Source organism: Chrysemys picta, chromosome 4 (assembly GCF_011386835.1).
Source record: "Chrysemys picta bellii isolate R12L10 chromosome 4, ASM1138683v2, whole genome shotgun sequence".
In the NCBI taxonomy this organism is placed as follows: domain Eukaryota; kingdom Metazoa; phylum Chordata; order Testudines; family Emydidae; genus Chrysemys; species Chrysemys picta.
In genome coordinates, this window is record NC_088794.1 from 67891064 (window position 1) to 67904452 (window position 13389).

Consider the following 13389-nt stretch of genomic DNA (forward strand, 5'->3'; position numbering starts at 1 on the left):
AACGGTTATGCTTGATTTGCTAGTTTTTGTTTTCTAACAAAGATCTTTTAGGACTTGATCCAACTCTGCTGGTATCAAAAGACTCTTTCCATCGACTCCAACGTGCTTTGGATCAGACCCACAGTTTCCAGTATATATTTCTGATATGAGTGTGCATCACTTTTAGTTTAAGTACATTTGCATTAATAGAAGTGAAAGGCTTCTCTACTGATTCACTGCTATGGCTTAGACTGTGTGTACCCTAATGCCTGAGCAGAGTGGATCTTCAGCATATGATTCTTCCCACTCACTCTTGGAAGGCATTGATTCCCCCAACCCTGTGCCTTGACCATGGTCTGAGTCAATGCAGAGCGAGGGACAGAGAATAGGCGGGCTGAGGGGAGTAGTGAGTGAACTGGGATGAACACACACACACACACCATTCCACCTCTTTTGCCCCATGGAGCTGAAAGTACAACCTGGTTTTTCAGCAGAACTCCCTTTTCCTGCCCCTTGCAGCTACTTCTGAAGTCCCAGCAACCAGCACAGCCAGAGGAATTGCAAGTAGAGTGGTTCCAAGGGGGGCAGGGGAGAGGGGAGACAAACAACAGAGGAAGAAATGCAAGGGTATCTTTGCAGAGATTTCCGCCTCAGCTCCCACAGCTGGGGACAATACAGGCCCATATCTTCACACTTAGTCCAATTAGTTACTCTACAAACTCTTATCATTTTGGAAGGGATTGTGGGGGTATCTAGCTTTAAGTACATTTTCCAAGTTATAAAATCGAAAAGAAGGGGTGATTTTAAAATATTTAAATTCTTCCATCTAATTTTTTTAATGACTGCATAATAAAATGTATTGTAAAATTCTACGTCACACAAAACATTATTTTCCCATATGCGGAACAACAGGGACCATTATTCTTCTTTTATCCAAGAAAATCTACAGCTTGAGAATCTATTAAAAAGCTGTTCTAAACAGGGATTGTGTTCTTTGCCAATGTTTCCTGGTGGTACCCAGTCCCACTCACATTATTCATTATTCTATCATGTCAGCATTGCACATTCTTTCCACTATTTAAGTATAGTCAATATAATTTCCATTTTGCTACCATAGGATAGGATTCAAGGATACAAGTTATAAAAAGCTGAGCAGTTAAGAAATAAAGATGAACCATCAGCACTTTGACAGTCTTCATCCTCACTTTCATGGCTGAAATCGCTCCATTGAAAACTGTTTATTTTTCAAAACCTTTACAGGAAAACTTAATAGCTGAGCATTTCACAAGGAATGAAATGCAAGTCCAATGGAGCTCATTCATGACTTTCAAACCCAATTATGGCATGGCTGATACAAAACAGACTTATGTGCTTAAAAAAACCTGGAGTACTGCATGGGCTATGGGCTTATTAAGGAACTAGAGAGCCAGCCTTTGCTAGGTTGTCAGTTCACTGGAATATAGGAATTGCCAAACTGAACTGATCAGTTGTCTTCTAGTCCATTATCCTGTCTCTGACAGGAACCAGCTGTTTCAGCTGCAGGTACAAGAGACCCAAATTCAGCCTCTAAGGTGCCACAAGTACTCCTGTTCTTCTTTTTCCAAATTCAGCGTACAGCAGTAGTAACAGGAAGTTACCAGCTGATGGCAGTTTGGCAGTTGGTGGGAAACGTACAGGTGGTCTCAGGCCTGTTTCCATGAACAGGTGTCCACCATCACAAATATCATTTAATATTATTTAACATTTGAATGTAATGTAGCACTAGAGCTGTACATGGTGCTTTACAGAGAGCTCTAACTGGCAACCTTAAAGAGACCCATCTTTTCAAGGCAAGGGAGACTGTGCTCTCCCCTGCTTCACGTGACTTGTTTTTGGAATAAAAATTAAGTGAACTTACTGTGCGAAAAAAATAAAAAACTTACAGACACCTTTTTTACCTCCCCATCCCCCACAAGGCACAGATGGGAAAATTAGGGCCTTTTAGGTTTGAACAACTGGATGGTAGTCAGTCAGGTTTTCTTTCTGTTTTAGTCACATGCAGTAACTGCTACTAAATAATAAATAAAAAAGAGGGGATAGTGAGTCTGACAAGTGTGACATAGCAATTTCAAAAGGAGAAATCCTTGTGAAAACATAGTAAAGACAGAAAACCAGGACATTATGTGAAGTGGTCACAAAATTCTTCCCCAATAGACAATAACTTTTTAACCTTGATTTGAGAGAGAGACTTGGACATACTGACATTTTAAACGACAAAAAACATAGTTAATGGAGAGTTAAGGTCGCCGCTTGTGCCCTTCCAGCATGTCAAGTTCAACAAAACTCAAACTTTTCCATCTGTATAAGGGGGATAATGGGACACAGAAAGAAGTGACTTGCCCAAGGTAACCGACCAGGCTGGTGGCAGAGCTAGGAATAGTCCCAGTGCAGTTGTCTTACCTCTAGACCACAGTCACTATGTAATGCCTCAGGTTTTCCTCTCCCTCTTGTACACTTTGCTATAGTGAATGGAGATCATAGACTCATAGAACTGGAAGAGACCTCGAGAGGTCATCTAGTCCAGTCCCCTGCACTCAAGGCAGGACTAAGTATCATCTAAACCATCCCTGACAGCACTTTCACTCTATGCATCCGAAGAAGTGAGGTTTTTACTCACTAAAGCTTATGCCCAAATAAATCTGTTAGTCTTTAAGGTGCCACCAGACTCCTTGTTGTTTTTGTAGATACAGACTAACACGGCTACCCCCTGATACTTGATCCCTGACAGGTGTTTGTTCAACCTGCTCTTAAAAATCCCCAATGATAGAGGTTCCACAACCTCCCTAGGCAATTTATTCCAGTGCTTAACCACTCTGACCATTAGGAAGTTTTTCCTAATGTCCAGCCTAAACCGCCCTTACTGCAATTTAAATCCATTGCTTCTTGTCCTATCCTCAGAGGTTAAGAACAACAATTTTTCTCCCTCCTCCTTGTAACAACCTTTTACGTTCTTGAAAACTGTTATGTCCCCTCTCAGTCTTCTCTTCTCCAGATTGAAAAAATTGGGTTTGTTTAATCTTCCCTCATAGGTCATGTTTTCTAGACCTTTAATCATTTTTGTTGCTCTTCTCTGGACTTTCTCCAGTTTGTCCACATTTTTCCTGAAATGTGGCACCCAGAACTGAACAGAATTCTCCAGTTGAGGCCTAATCAGCGTGGAATAGAGCAGAAGAATTACTTCTCGTGTCTTGCTTACAATACTCCTGCTAATACATCCCAGGAATGATGTTTTCTTTTTTTGCAACAGCGTTACACTGTTGACTCATATTTAGCTTGTGATCCACTATGACCCCCAGATCCCTTTCCTAGACAGTCATTTCCTATTTTGTATGTGTGCAATTGATTGTTCCTTCCTAAGTGGAGTACTTTGCATTTGTCCTTATTAAATTTCATCCTATTTACTTCAGACCATTTCTCCAGTTTGTCCAGATCATTTTGAATTTTAATCCTATTCTCCAAAGCACTTGCAACCCCTTCCAGCTTGGTATCGTCCACAAACTTTATAAGTGTACTCTCTATGCCATTATCTAAATCACTGATGAAGATATTGAACAGAACCAGACCCAGAACTGATCCCTGAGGGACCCCACTCGTTATGCCCTTCCAGCATGACTGTGAACCACTGATAAGTACTCTCTGGGAACAATTTTCCAACCAGTTCTGCACCCACCTTGTAGTAGCTCCATCTAGGTTGCATTTCCCTAGTTTGTTTATGAGAAGGTCATGCGAGATAGTATCAAAAGCCTTACTAAAATCAAGATATACCACATCTACTGCTTCCCACCCAATCCACAAGGCTTGTTACCCTATCAAAGAAAGCTATCAGGTTGGTTTGACATGATTTATTCTTGACAAATCCATACTGACTGTTATTTATCACCTTATTATCTTCTATGTGTTTGCAAATTGATTACTTAATTATTTGCTCCATTATCTTTCTGGGTACAGAAGTTAAGCTGACTGGTATGTAATTCCCAGGGTTGTCCTTATTTCCCTTTATAGATGGGCACTATATTTGCCCTTTTCCAGTCTTCTGGAATGTCTCCCGTCTTCCATGACTTTTCGAGGATAATTGCTAATGGCTCAGATATCTCCTCAGTCAGCTCCTTGAGTATTCTAGGATGCATTTCATCAGGCCCTGGTGATTTGAGGACATCTAACTTGTCTAAGTAATTTTTGACTTGTTCTTTCCCTATTTTAGACTCTGATCCTACCTCATTTTCACTGGCATTCACAATGTTAGACGTCCAATCGCCACCAACCTTCTTGGTGAAAACCGAAACAAAGAAGTCATTAAGCACCTCTGCCATTTCCACATTTTCTGATAATGGCCATGCTTTGAAATGTTTGTTGTGAATAACAGGGCTGGTGAGAGAAATGTCATCCATGGTCTATGTTCCAAAACTGACAGTTTTACTAAATGGTTGTTACAATAACTTTAAGGGGTGAGAGAAGACTGGTATATCTCTCTCCTTCTCCACCGTGTCCCACTGTTCACCGCACTATGTAGCCCCCTCGGCCTCAACATTTCCAGCTCTCCTTCCCCTTCCCCTTCCCAGCCCATTAAGCCTCTAGTTGGCACTGCAGAAGCCATTAACATTTAAGAAGTTGCACCTTGCTGCTGTGTACACATTTCACAGGCAGCAATTTACTATAGGGCTGCATGCAACCTTGATTATATAGTTTGAGCTGCACACTAAGCAGGGCCCTCACTTTCACTACCCATGCCCAAGCTGGGACTCCTGTCCCTGCTTGAGCCAGGCTTTCCCAGCTTTGCCTCAGGCCTACCCAATGGGGTTGCCAGGCATCAGGTTTTCGACCAGAAGGCCCAGTCGAAAGTCCGGTTGGCGGCACGGAGCAGTGGGGGCCAAGGGCTAAGGCAGGCTCCCTGCCCTGGCTCTCCTCAGTTCCCGGAAGTGGTGGCATGTCCCTCTGGCTCCTAGGCTCTGCAGCTCCAATTGGCTGGGACCCGCCACAGCAGGGTCAGTGCCTGTTGGCGAGGGCAGCACACAGAGATGCCTGGGAGCCATAGGGAACTGCTGGCTGCCTAGGAGCCGCCTGAGGTAAGTGCCACCCAGAGCCCGCACCCTGACCCTTTACCCCAGCTGTGAGCCCCCTCCCTCACCCGAACTCCCTCCCGGAGCTTGCACCCCACACTCCCTCCCGCACCCCAAAACCCTGCCCCAGCCCTGAGCCCTCTCCCACACTGTGAACCCTCCTGCCCCAGCCTGGAGCCCCCTTCCACACCCTGAACCCCTCATTTCTGGCCCCACCCCAAAGCCCGCACCCCCAGCCCAGAGCCCATACCCCCTCCTACATCCCAACCCCAGCCCTGAGCCTCTCCTGCACTCTGAACCCCTTGGCCCCAGCCGGAGCCCCCTCCCGCACCCCCAAACCCCTCATTCCCAGCCCCATCCCAGAGCCCACAACCCCAACTGGAGCCCTCACTCCCCCCCCCGCACCTCAATCCTCTGCCCCAGGCTGGAGTCCCCTCCCACATCCCAAACCTCTCATCCCGGAGGGAGGGGGGATGGAGTGAGTGGGGGGCGAGGCCTCAGAGAAGGGGCAGATCAGGGCCGGGGCCTCCGGAAAGGGGTGGGGAAGGGGGCAGGGCAAGGGTGTTCAGTTTTCTGTAATCAGAAAGTTGGCAACCCTGCTATCCAATCCAATCCACCCCTCCTCAAACTGGGCCTCTCCCCCATACACTCTGGCCACCCCACAGAGGGGCACTGTGTATCTTAACTATTTATTCTCTGGATTTCAGATGCTTAAATTTGTGTTACTTCAGTCCTCCCACTTCAGATCCCAGAACACACAGCGGGCAGGGAGAGTGGCTCAGATCCCTGCAAAGGGGTAGGGTTCTCCCCCCAGATCCCAGCTCTCACACACAAGGGGTGAATTCAGGGCTAACAGGCCCCACCACCCCTTAACCCTCAAATTTCTCTGCTATCCCTCATATTCCAACCCTGCCTATCCTCTTCCCTCCACTTCTTCTAAGCCCTACCCTCTTCCCCCTGCCTGAGCCTCCCAAACTCCTCTTCCATCCCCTACCAACCATTCCCATTTATCCCCCTCCCCATAATACTCCTTTCTATTGCTGCAGACCCAAAGTCCTCTTCCCCAATACCACCTACTCTTGCATCCCTAATACCTCTCCTTTCCTAGTGTAATTTATTTCCTTTTCAAAAACAATGAGGAGTCCGGTGGCACCTTAAAGACTAACAGATTTATTCGGGCATAAGCTTTCGTGGATAAAAAACCGCACTGAACTCCTCCTTGTTTTTGTGGCTACAGACTTATACAGCTACCCCTCTGATACTTTTCAAAAACAGTTTCAGCACTTTGTGAATATTCTGCTGTACTCTGATTACATTTCACAAACACACACCCCACACACACCCCTGGACAGAACCAGATTTTTCCCACATGTTTACAGTTCATTTTTAGATTTTTGCCCAGGGTGGATTTCAGACATCAAAGTTGCAAGCTCAGAGAAGTGTTAAGTGGCCCATTCATTCCAATGAAATGTTCTCTGCTGAAAGAGAACACCCCATGGAGATGAATACATCCTGAAACAATAGCTCCAAGACCTGTGAACTGCTCCATTCATGCCAGTGGGTGTTCTCTCCCCTTCCCCAGTGTTGAAGAGTTTCTTACATGTCAATCCTATCTGTTCTCAGCTTCTCACCCAGTCTCAGCAGAGTGTTCTCTGTGCCTGCTTTCACCATGTCTGTCCCAAGCTTCCCACCTAAAGGGGAAAGGCTTCCCCAGAAGTGGTGCTCAGGAACTCCCAGAAAGGCCAGATCCCTCCAGTATCTGGCTCACATGGGGCCAGGACCCTCAGATACTGGCGCACACATGGCGACAGCACAGGAGGCATTCAATAAATCAGATATGTTTGTTCCTCCTCTCTATGATTTTGACATACTTTTGACACCTAGTTTTTGAAACCAGAAATGTTGTTCTTTACCAACAGCTATTATAAAAAAGAGAAATTATCCAATACCAAAAGCAAATAACTACTTGTAAAAGAAATGCCACAACTGTGACAATATCCACAGTAGAGGTTAACCTCTAACCTAAGGCATGATGGTTAGGGATTAGATTAGCTATTACAATTGTTCTGAAAGATTATTGGCTTGGTAGGAGAAGCTGGTAACATCATACTACTGGAATCTGATTCTCATCTTAATTTATTTGTGTTTTGCACCAGAGTAAATGACTTCAAGAGAGTTACTCCTGATTTATACCAGTGTAAGAGGAGAATCAGGCCATGTGAGTCTAGAAAACAAACACTCAATTTACATAATGAAAGCTTCCATTTGCAAATGAAATCTGAGGAAAATTAAAAGAAGCTGTTCACTGTATCCAACCATTTATTTTCCTGGAACATGGTGAAGAGCAGAAAGACTCACAAGAACACAAAGCCACATCAATTATCAATCTCATTGCTGTATTACAACAGGCAATTTATATTATTTAGTATAACATATATAAACGTATTGCCTCATCTGTATCTTGGAAAACCAAGTTTCTGAAAATTATTGACCAAATAACAAAGTATCCCCTTCCTTAGTTATTAAAGTCTGATTGCCCAGTTCTTACCCACAACCCAACCAGCTCAGCACCTTCCCTTTGCAGGGGAAAAAGTGCCACAGAGATGGCTGCCAACACTTCCTCATCAGATGGGTACACCCAACAAATATGGGTCCTTTCTACATGTGGATCCCAAGGAGACACTCAAGCCATCTCCCCTCGACCCCTCAAAAAAAGGAGAAGAGAAACTAGAGTTGTTTTCTATGGAAAGACAGGAGACTTGGGGCTGGTCTACACTGGGCGGGGGGAATCGATCCAAGATACGCACCTTCAGCTACACGAATAGCGTAGTTGAGTCGAAGTATCTTGGATCGAATTACCTGGGGTCCAGACGGCGCGGGATCGATGGCTGCGGCTCCCCCGTCGACTGCGCTACTGCCGCTCGCTCTGGTGGAGTTCCGGAGTCGACGGTGAGTGCGTTCGGGGATCGATATATCGTGTCTTAACGAGACGCGATATATCGATCCCAGATAAATCGATTGCTACCCGCCGATACGGCGGGTAGTGAAGACGTACCCTAACTTTCTGCCTCTGGACAATAAATGTTCTCATTTTGAAAGTTTCAACGGCCTGATCCAAAGTTCCCTTAAGTGAATGGAATAACTTCAATAGGCTTTGGATCAGGCAGTAAGAGGGGAACCCAGGGAAGCCTCGATCTCTTAAGGGAACAAATGTTTCAAGGCTATTTGAGCTAGTGTCAGATACTATGAAAAAGAACAAGGGGTTTTGAGAAAGAGATAAGAAACTGCTAAGCATGAGCATAAATTATATTCAATTTCTCCTGAGTAGTTAACATACGGGTATAAATTGATTTAAACACTGCATTGTGAGAGTTTGGGGCCGATATCATTTGAAGACTTCACAAAATGCTCCAAGATCAGCAGTATACCTTTGAACTGATAATTAAAAATAAAGCCAACAAAAACTCAGACCAGGCCAAGATGCAATATTACAGTATGCCTGAGATTTGGAGCAAGAAATCATCATTTGCAAACTTCCCTGGAGCTACTGGAAGTGAATCTGGCCCAGAATGTATGTTTATTTTATTATGAATAAAACCCATACTATTGAACAGACTAACAGGCAAACAACCACAGAATATCCTGCCACTTGACAAAACTTACTAATCAAATCAGTGGTTCTCAATCTATTTATCATTGTGGGCAGCATATGCAGCTCACATTGTGATATGTGGGTTGCAGCCACACTATATACTACTGTATGGCCTAAGGATGTCACATGGGCTGCAGCTGTGTGCTGATTGGGCCACAAGTGGCCCATGGGCTGTGGGTTGAGAACCACTGAACCAAATGAAGTATTCGGTCTTCCCAGACTCTGCCACCTGCTTGCAACAATTTTTGTTGTTACATGATTGCAAACAATACCTTACCTGTGTTGACTGGTTGTTTCTGTGTAACTTTGTACCAGGTGCTAGGATCTCAATTCTAAACCAGATGCCTTGTTGTGCCATTCAGGAGGTGCAATGAGCTGGATTCTGGCCATACCTGGCCAGCAGAGAGTCCCATTGTTGGGGGGGGGGGGTAAGGGGAGAGTCAGCTGGTGTACAGCTGGCAGAGCTGGCTCCTGCATCAGATGTTCCAACTGATCCCATTATAGGAGCCATGGCAGGGACAGGGAAGGTTGAAGAGAGGGAGCAGAACTCCGTTCGGATGCTCTAACTCATGCCAGCTACGAATCAGGAAGCTGTAACTGGTTCTCTGATACTCATCCCCCTTCTGTATTGAGCATAGCCCAGACACAGGAGAGCTTCAAGCCCCATGTGTCTTGGAATTTTCTTTTTTCACCTGTAGCTCCCTAAAATAAAGTTAAAAATAAAACAAAAGTAACTACCTCCTGCTGTGCCTCCCCCATGATTATTTACCAACTTCCAGCATCTGTCCTTTTGTTGTGCTTAAAAATGAGCCTGACCCAAACTCCAGACATGCACACTTCTGAACTTTTGGAAAATTCATATTTCAGATGGGATTTTTGCAGCCCATCTCTAGTCACTTTTCATAAAAATGAAATTCCTGTTTTAACAGATAAAATCTTAACCCTTAATCCAGAATGAATCACTTTTCTTGCAGAGCAGAACGGACGTAAAGAGACCCTGTCAAGGATGAGAGCAGAAATCTTGTCAGCTTCAGTACTTTAGCTGCTCACAATATTAGAGCAAGCAAGGAGAGAGAGGCTAAAGCTGTATCCATCCACGCACTGCAGCAAACCTAGTGGTCTGAGGTTGGTGATGGTGGGTCACTCAAGACAGTAAGAGCCAGATTTTTAACAGTGTTCCCTGTTTGTGCACCAATATCATGTTTTGTCAACAGAAATGTGAATAGCATTATATAGCATCGTGTACAAGTTAATTCATTTTCTAGAGAACATAACCACCACATTATTGGAGAATGACAATAAAACTCTAGATATCATGATGAAAAGGAAACACTTTAGCACAGGATCTTTGGTGTGTCACTCAGCTACTTATTAACATAGAGACAAGAAAAATAAAAGAGCCATTTTCATTTCAGCTACAATGCCTTTAAAATTCTGTCCAAAACTTCATAAAATAAAACAAGGGCTTTATATATATGCTGTCCTGTTGACCTTTAGACATTTGATAGTCTATATAGTTTTAAGAAATGCATAACACGTTAGGTTTTAGTCCCTACCTGGTAAAAATAATTCTTCTTGCATTTCTGCTCTGGCTTGTTCAGAAAAGCACCTTTTCTTCAGCCATTCAGCCTCAAATTCACTGGTGTGTTTGTCTGGCCATGTAATATACACCTTATATCATAAAATAAAAAAAAAGATAATTAACAATGAGAGATTCAATGAAATCTGCCCGCCTGAAACAACTACCCAAGGGACCAGCAAAATTCAATCTCCTTACTAGAAATGTAATTGAAATATATTACTTGCTACTTTGCAATTAAATGTCTCTTGTGGGCAACCTCTCCTTATTAATATAACTGCAAACACTTTCAAAAGTCCATTTAAGCATACATTCCCTCCTTTTACAAGAGGTCAGTTTCACAATGAAGAAGTGACAGGACTTGCTGTCTGGTGCTGGATGCTTTCATTCTTTATCCCTGCTGCACTTAGTGGTATGTTCTGTATGGTCCCAGTAAGGGAAAGCGGGACATGAATAGATCATGGAGGGCAGCACTTCATTGCAGGGAGTGACAAGGAAGAAAAGGGTGGAGGAAGTGACAATGGTTTGGGAGTGAAGGGGATGACCACTTGGAAGGACTGAAGGAGAAAGACAAGAAAGGAGTGGAAAGGAAAAGCTTTAAAATCTATTTCTGTTAGTTATGAATTAGTGTCCCCCTGTGCTAGGTGCTGTACAGAGGTAGACACAAGCTCTTCTCTAAAGAGTTTACAATTAGGCGTTTACCTTGCATTCAGACAATTCAGAGAGACAATATATGCTAATGGACAGAGTATGGGACTGGAAGCCAGGAACTCCTGAGTATTAATCCTGGCTCTGCCACCAACTCACTGTGTGGTCTTGAGCAAATCACATCAACTCTGCATCGGAGCTTCCCATCAACTGCAAAATGGGGATAACAATCCTTACTTCCCTCCAACGTTTGTAAAGCATGTTGAAGATACCAGTGCTAAGGAGTATTATTAATGATAAACTAAATAAAGGGAATGGAGTTTGCATATCTGTTTTATAACCTTTACAATTAGCCAGGCAAGAGGATAAAGGGTCAAGTCCTGCCCTTAGTTACACCCATGCAACCTCGTTGATTTCACTGGGATTCCACAGTGGAGACTGAGGGCAGATCTGATCCAAAGGAGGGTTCTCTCCCCAAATTTTACATTATACCAGGGGTAGGCAACCTGCAGCACGCAGGTTTCAGTGGCACTCACACTGCCCGGGTCCTGACCACCGGTCCGGGGGGGCTCTGCATTTTAATTTAATTTTAAACGAAGCTACTTAAACATTTTAAAATCCGTATTTACTTTACATACAACAATAGTTAGTTATATATTATAGACTTATAGAAAGAGACCTTCTAAAAACGTTAAAATGTATTACTGGCATGCGAAACCTTAAATTAGAGGGAATAAATGAAGACTCGGCACACCACTTCTGAAAGGTTGCCGACCCCTGCTTTATACATTTGTAAATGTCAGGTCAAATAAATTTTTAAAACACTCTTTTAAAAAATGAATTAGAAACTATTTATTAGATCAAGTAAATAATTTCATAGAATATCAGGGTTGGAAGGGACCTCAGGAGGTCATCTAGTCCAACCCCCTGCTCAAAGCAGGACCAATCCCTAACTAAATCATCCCAGCCAGGGCTTCGTTAAGCCTGACCTTAAAAATCTTTAAGGAAGGAGATTCCACCACCTGGCCTTTCCCTGCCCTGGCCTTTAAGGACTCCATGCTTTACTGTGACAACACAAGCAGAAGTCTCCTGCAGGAAGAAAGACAGTGTACCAGCTACGAGACAGACACTTTCTTTGTGGGGAAATCACACTATCCTTCCTCCATAAAGTAGCCACGGTGGAAAAGGGGGGCTCTAGGGTATGGAGATAGACACACAGGGGGAGAGAAGTTTGAGGGAGTGAAAGACTGAGGTATTAAGAGTCTGCAATTTTATCTTCACACCAGCTCCTAGAGATTAAGAAGTGAAGGCTACGGTAAAAATGTTTTATCTATCTAAAGTTAATTAAGAAAAAAAAAGAACATTTTGGGGGTTCCTATACTTAATTTTACCGTAAGAATGATATAAAATGAAAGGATTTGGATTTCTCAAGTGACAGTTATGACTAGAAATCCTGCATATACACAATATGATCCATGATTACAGCATATCCTGATATTCAAGCTGCAGTACTATTCTCTCTATTCGGGTTGCTAATTAACAGATTAGCAAGAGCTACACAAATGTCACATGAAAGCAAAATTTCTTTTAAAAAATACCTTTTGTCTATCTGTCAAAATGACCTCCTTCACTCCAATGTTAACATCCAGGTCTTCCAAAAGCAGTTTGCGTGCTTTAGCAGAATGCAGGAAGCAGTCAGGGCACTGGCAGTTGTCTCTTAGCCATACAGCAGGGTAAAGGCTCTTACTCCCATCTTCCCAGTGAATACGGACAAAATTATTCACATCCAAAGCTTCCACTTTCTGGATACTTGTACTCACGTTGAAAGGCTGAACTGCTCCAGCTATATGCTGCCAACAATTCCTAGAGGAAGGCGGTCTTGTAAGAATACTCCTGCCCTTTTGCACTAGCAGTAGAGTGCGTGAATAGTCTTGGTGGACTTTAGTCCTTAATAGGATTTTAGCCACAGCATTCCACATTTTGACGACTGTTACAAAATCTTCAGAGCAAGAATAGCTTTTTACCAGTGCAAGTTCCTCCGAGTACTATAAATAAGAACAAAATTAATTATAGAAAGAATAGAGATAAAAAGATAATGTACAAAAAAAATGCTAATTTCCCCTTCTCTTTCTTCCTTTCCCCTGAACTCCTGGTAATACATGTTATCCGTAGTTTAGAAGTTTTGCCCAAAGACAAATGTATATTTAAACCTAAATTTTCTACTGTGACTAGTGAATTTGGGTGGTGCCTCAACTTCTCCTCAACTTGATATACCTTATAGGGGCCTGATTTTCAGTGAGCTGAAAACTTTCTGAAAATCAGGCTCTCAAATTGGGCACCCAAAACTTGAGATACTCAAAAATCACTAGTTGCTTGAGAAAATGTAGGCTTTAATGTACGGTATCCTATCTCAACTCATATAGTTAATGATGGTA

At 43.3% G+C, this 13389-nt stretch overlaps 1 protein-coding gene across 5 annotated transcripts in view; it reads right to left on the minus strand.

Moving 5' to 3' along the window:
- BBOX1 (gamma-butyrobetaine hydroxylase 1) overlaps positions 1-13389 on the minus strand; it is a 115920-nt gene that overhangs the window by 67357 nt on the left and 35174 nt on the right. For all 5 annotated transcript variants that reach the window (XR_006175670.2, XM_065592535.1, XM_065592537.1 and 2 more), the window contains 2 exons: positions 12553-12999; positions 10284-10398 (listed from right to left, as the gene is read on the minus strand). Coding sequence is in view for 4 of the 5 variants with exons in the window: in XM_065592535.1 (XP_065448607.1) it covers positions 10284-10398; positions 12553-12999 (562 nt within the window). In the remaining variant the exon portion in view is untranslated. The remainder of the gene's footprint in view (positions 1-10283; positions 10399-12552; positions 13000-13389) is intronic.